Below are 6000 nucleotides of genomic sequence, written 5' to 3'. Positions count from 1 at the left end.
AGCTCCACTTGTTAAGATCTGCAGCTGTGAACAACCACGTGAATTTCCTCTAGTTGCTCCAATGTTTCATAATATCCTTGCTCACTTCCTGAGTTTATATTATCTGTGTATGCCTTTTCAATTTTAGTGTTAATTCCTTGTTTAAAGCTCTCAACATTTCACCTATGGTTCTCCTAAAATGATTTCACTTTAGTTAGGAGTTGAATAGTCATCAAAATGTGTCAAAACTTGAACTTTGGTACATATTATTGTAAAGTCTGTATCTCACTGTAGTTTGAATTTTAGTGACACTTCTGGTATACCTCACTGCCCTCTTAAAGTACTTGATGGTGTCTGTCTCACCACAGAACATGAATCTTTTCTCTCCCATTTTTAGGTGCACCAATGAAGAGTTAAACAGTATGCATTTGGCCACACATACTACTCGTGATCCAACTGGGAATATATCCTAGGAAACTTGGCTCCCTGTCCAGTGTGCCACATGACCATCATTTCTGATGACTGTAAATTCACATAGTATTTCTTCTGCTGAAACATGTGGGAGACAATCACATTAGCAAGCTGGAAAAAATCAGTGTAAGTTAAATAAGTTTCTAAACTGAAGAGTGTATATTTTCCAGGATTCCTATTGCTACTGACTGTAAATGGTCCACATTTTGTTAATGAGATCATGAAGTATTTGGGGGAGGGTCCTTTCATTACAGAGCACCAATGTTCACATTCTTTTTGCTTTGTCGGACACAGATTTTTGCCCCTATGACATCCTCCTAACAAGGCACTTCTAATTGTTGGCAGCTGCTGCTGCTGTTAAAATTCTTCATGGCCTCTGTGTTGTGCCCTCTAATATGTTTCCTGAGAGGCTGAGCTATTCTTTGCTTAAAATTTCAGCTATATGCTTCTAAACCTGAAACAGATGTTATCTTGGCTGCTGTCATTTGCCATGAGCTTCTCTATTCACATTTTATACAAGGCAGGTAAAAGATTATACATTTTATACAAGGCAAGTAATTTATGACTTCATTCTGTAGAGAAAGAAAAAAGGGAGAGAAGGTAAAATGAGAGAGAAGAAGAAATCTATAGAGTACAGGAATGCAGCCGCATGGAAACAGAGAACACAGCCACTTGAGCATCTATTATCCTAATATCGTATGCTATAGTTTGGTTACTACTGATTTGCCTGGCATCCCTCTCAAATCATATTTGTGGCCACCCAGATTAACTATGTTAGCTGATCTCTTGATTTAATATCAGCTTGTTCTTTTTAGCTCCCATGTCATTTACTGTCTTAAAAAAATGTACTGCTTGTTACTCAACCGTCTGTGCTTTTATGAACCCACAGCCTTTTTTTTTTTCTTTGTTTCTTCTTTTTTGTATGGGAACCAGGAACTAGAAAGCATAAAATGAGAGAAATTACTCACAGCAAAGGTGGAAGCCCAGAGAAAAAGGGATTTGTCTTTTATGGCTTGTACTTTGTAAGCTGTGGGTGTGACTCAATTTCCTCACCACCCACATAAAAAGGTTGCCACCCAATCACTGTTTTTTTTCTACCCCAAACCCCTCCCCTTTGATTTTGGCTAAGAGAGACCCTTAGAAAGACTGCCCTTTCTGGACGTTGCAAACTGTGACATATAAAAGCTGTTAGCTGCTCCTGTAGCCAGCAGCATTCAAACCTTGCAGGGCTTTGCTCTCAGAGAGTTTGTAATAAGACACACTCCTCTTACAGGAGTTCATGCTACAACATAGCAAAGAACCTTAAATTTTTGGAAGAACCATATATTCATTTTGGCATTGTGCAGAGGTAAGCTATTTAGCTCAACAAGTTTATACTGCATGCATTGATTTTTAAGTAGCTCACATTATTTTTAAAGAAATGAGATTGGAGTACTATGACTTTTTTGTATGTGTTCTATCACTTGGTGTGTCTGTATGTCTGGCAGACATTTTCAGCACATTCTCTGTTGTTACCTGTGATTGATTTATTCTTCACTCTCAAGGTGAATTTCAATTTCTGAAAATTTCCCACTGAAAATAAATATGCAGTAATGCATTTTGTGGTTCAGACATTGGAGACAAATGGTTCACATTCATTTTAGGGTTAATGGTCATGCTGTTTATTTTCTCTGCTGTGCAAAGTTCCTCTTAGGGGTCTGCCTCATGACACTACACAAAATGAATAGAGATTCTACTGTAGGTTATCTCCTAAGCTTGAGTTCAACATTTGTTTGGATTTTTGGAGAAAGTCAAATCAAGCAATGCTCCCAAATGATGACTTTGTAAATTCATACCCTCTGGCCCTATTTTTTTTTCATAGACCCTAACTCTACCTTTCTGCTTTAAAGCAAAGTAAACTCGGTGGCCTCTTCTTCTCCACCCCTCAAAATGATAGCAATCTCTACCGTCAGCAGTGCACTCCTGTTCTCCCTTCTCTGTGAAGCAAGTACCGTCGTCCTACTCAATTCCACTGACTCATCCCCGCCAACCAATAATTTCACTGATATTGAAGCAGCTCTGAAAGCACAACTAGATTCGGCGGATATTCCCAAAGCCAGGCGGAAGCGCTACATTTCGCAGAATGACATGATCGCCATTCTTGATTATCATAATCAAGTTCGGGGCAAAGTGTTCCCACCGGCAGCAAATATGGAATATATGGTAAGAAGAATTCTTTTTATTTCTCTTTTAAGTTCTGAGGGAGGAAGTTTTATATTGTACATTAGCAGAATCTCAAACGACCATGAGTGTTTCTATGTCCGGGTATATGGACTTTTTACATATGTTAACCTAAGGTTCTTATGTGCCTAATAATGTTGAGTATTGTTGCATCATAGAATCAGAGAGACAGAGAGGTCCAGAGAGACAGAGACAAAGACAGAGACAGAGAGAGAGAGAGAGAGAGAGAGAGAGAGAGAGAGAGAGAGAGAGAGTCTACATAGATTTTCTTCTGTGAGTTCCATAGCTACTGGTGAATTGTATCTTATGTAAGAATCATAGATAAAAAGTAGAGTATGTTGACTGATCAAATTTGGAAGGTCCACTTAAAAGAAAAGTCACATGAACTTTTTCTGTGCTTTCTTTATCTCATAGTCATATTATCAGCTATAACATTTCTTAAAAATACTTCTTTAAAGTATAGGTTTCATATTCATGATGTATTCTCTGGGTAGGTGTCTTTTCCCTTTCTTGGACAAAGCTCTTACTGACGCTAATCTATTTGTATTCTAAGAGAACACACTGACTTTTCCCTCCTTGTGATTTAATGCTTTGCCGTCCAGATAACAGTGAAGCCAGTTCACTTCCACACTGTTCCAACTTGCCGTGAACACATTCTTTGCTGTCTCTTAAAAATAGACAATGTTTAAATCATTTTACTTAAAAAGGAAAAAAAAAAGTTAGTATTGAAAGGAAAAAGTCTTGTTAAAGTTTGTATTTGGTTTTGAATTTATGCAAGGTTATGATTTAAAGTCCAGCGTCTTACAAGAGTACAACTTGGAGCCTGTTTAAGGCAATGAAGACCATGAATATGGTATTTCCAAATTGGGATGAGGGGAGGGGGTACCACTAACAGTTTTATACGTGCTGAATTAAAATTTGGGATTTTTATCATATTCTAGATTTACTTGTTTTATATAAATACGTTTTATATTAAAAAGTTTGGCTAGTTGCAGATGCCAACGTCACAGGAAAACTAACGACTTGCTAAATGATGTAAGAGAGTCGTAGTTCATAGAAGTAAAATTTAGACTCCATGAAAATGCATTTTCCTAGAATTAATAAAGAAAGAGAAGACGTAATCAGTCCTGGTGTGTGAGGAGCAGTATAGTCTCATGATTAAGAGTATGGGCTATGTAATCTAAATGCTTGCGTTTGAATCCTAGTCCTGAAGTATATGCTGAATGAACTCATTACCACACTGTTTCATTTTCATCATCTCTAATATGAAGATAAAGGTGGTATCTGCCACATAGCGTTGTTGTGATAAGTGTATGAGTTGGGGAGTAATCAGACCAGAACCTGTCACTAACTCGATGATCAACAAACATTAGTTTTGATGGTTTCTTTGAACTTCTTGTAAAAGGTGCCCAGTGAAAACTCATTCAAGATCTAAAGACAAAAGGTTACCCATACAGAAGAGATGTTTTTAGAAGGTGATGTAAATATGTAAAAAGTAGAGGAACAAATACATTTTTAAAATCACTAAAATGATGAAATAAATATGCCTAAGATACCACGCAAGCTCAGAAAGGTGTAGTATCCCAACTATGAGTTTAGAGAATTTGTAGCAATCACATGACTCTAAAGTGAGAACCAAGACTGCCCAGCCAGCTTTGAAGGCAAGCTCATCTGGGTTCAAATCCTAACTCTGCTGCTTACTTTGTGGCCTTGCACAAGTTATTTAATGTGTCTAAGACCCAATTTATTTATCTGTAAAATGAGAATAACAGTACATGTAATAACCAATCAAAGAATGCAATTCACTATTTTTATCATATTGAGGTCACAGGGTTCACCATGAGGAAAGGCATAGTTAGGTAAACACAGTATAAGTAGGTTGAAAAAAGCCACATCTTTTTCTAGCTCAATTTTCCCTCACTTATCAAGAATTAATTCATTCCACATGCATTTATTTAATTGCTTCCGTATGCCAATGACTTGACTAATTGTTTCCATAGATGATCTCATCTGATAGCTCACATTCTCCGTGTGAGGTTAACATTGTGATCTTCATTTTACAAATGAAATCACTAAGACCCAGAGATGCTAACGACTAGGCCAAGGTGGTAAGGATAATGAATGGCACTGCCGGAATTAGAATTTAGGTCTGTGTACTTTCAAAGCCCATGCTTCTATTGGGGAGCATCTTCTCATTTGCTGCATTGAGGAAATGCTCCATGGTGGGACCCCTGAAGATGTCAAGGTAAAATGCTAGCTGAAGTCCTATAATATTCATACTCTATTTATTATTCCATTCTTCTTCTTATTTATTTTGTAAGAACTAGTTCCAGTGCTGATTACATAGTAGATGCTTTGTAAATCCTCCTTAATTCGGTAAGAGTGATGAGAACAGTAAGTGCTAGAAATTAAAATAGGGTTTGTTTCAAATACTCATGTAAATACTGTGCATACACTTCATTCACACCTGTATTTGTTAATTTAATATTTATTAAATATTTAATATTTGTTGAGCATTGACTATATGTTAGGCTACATAACTGAGGATATGTTCATGAGTAAAATAGACATCTTTGGCTCCCGGTGGGGGTGGGGAATCAGACAATAAGCCAGGTAAATAAATATGTTACATAGGATGTAAGATGATGAGGTTATGAAGAAAAATAAAGTGGTTTGTGGTGAGGGTTTGATTTTTAATAAATGGTCAAGGAGGAGCTCACTGAAAGGGCCTGGAGGCAGGCGAGGGAGTGAGCCACTCTCAAAGATGAGGGAAGAGAGACAGACTGAGGAGTCTTGGACAAAGGCCTGGAGGTGGGAGAACATCCATCAGTTCAGTTAGAAAAATGTGCTCAATTGAGTGAAATCATAAGTTAGAAGGACTCTTTGAGTAAATTGATCACTGGAAAGAGTTCATCTAAATCCCCCATGAAGACCCAGAGGAACTTGGAGGGAAGTACAGTATAGTAGGTAGCTTGGAGATTGAAGCAGGGACTGTAAGTGACTTGAATTCTCTAGGCTAGATAGAAAATGCAGATCTTAGTTTGACACTATTTCCTTTAGTTATACTTGTTCAACATTGATTTGGATTGTGAGCATGTGAAATATAGTAGAGTTCCTAACCTGTTCTATATACCTCAGAAACTTAGGACACCCCTCACTTGATATCTCACAAATATATGTGCTCTGATCACCAGCCATGTGTTGGCAAATTCTCCTCAGTGAGTGATATCACCCAAGAGAACTTAATAAAAGATGGTCTTTGGCTCAGGGCTTTGAATTGCACCAGCCTGGTTTGTAATTCCTTTCACCTACAACTCTTTGAGCCTTTTG

The 6000-nt window shown here is 37.5% G+C and overlaps 1 protein-coding gene across 17 annotated transcripts in view; it reads left to right on the top strand.

Moving 5' to 3' along the window:
* Nucleotides 1-1671: 1671 nt before the first annotated feature.
* Nucleotides 1672-6000, top strand: part of LOC105483569 (peptidase inhibitor 15) — a 44327-nt gene continuing 39998 nt past the window's right edge. For 15 of the 17 annotated variants that reach the window (XM_011744460.3, XM_071068086.1, XM_071068077.1 and 12 more), the window contains exons 1-2: nucleotides 1672-1798; nucleotides 2312-2652. In XM_011744460.3, the coding sequence (XP_011742762.1) occupies nucleotides 2380-2652 (273 nt within the window). In that variant the 5' untranslated portion in view covers nucleotides 1672-1798; nucleotides 2312-2379. The remainder of the gene's footprint in view (nucleotides 1799-2311; nucleotides 2653-6000) is intronic. The other 2 variants (XM_071068087.1, XM_071068074.1) reach the window with 2 other exon arrangements.

This window comes from Macaca nemestrina, chromosome 8 (assembly GCF_043159975.1).
Source record: "Macaca nemestrina isolate mMacNem1 chromosome 8, mMacNem.hap1, whole genome shotgun sequence".
Taxonomy (NCBI): Eukaryota; Metazoa; Chordata; class Mammalia; order Primates; family Cercopithecidae; genus Macaca; species Macaca nemestrina.
Note: the sequence above shows the minus strand (reverse complement) of the source record. Positions and strands in the feature narration are given on the sequence as shown.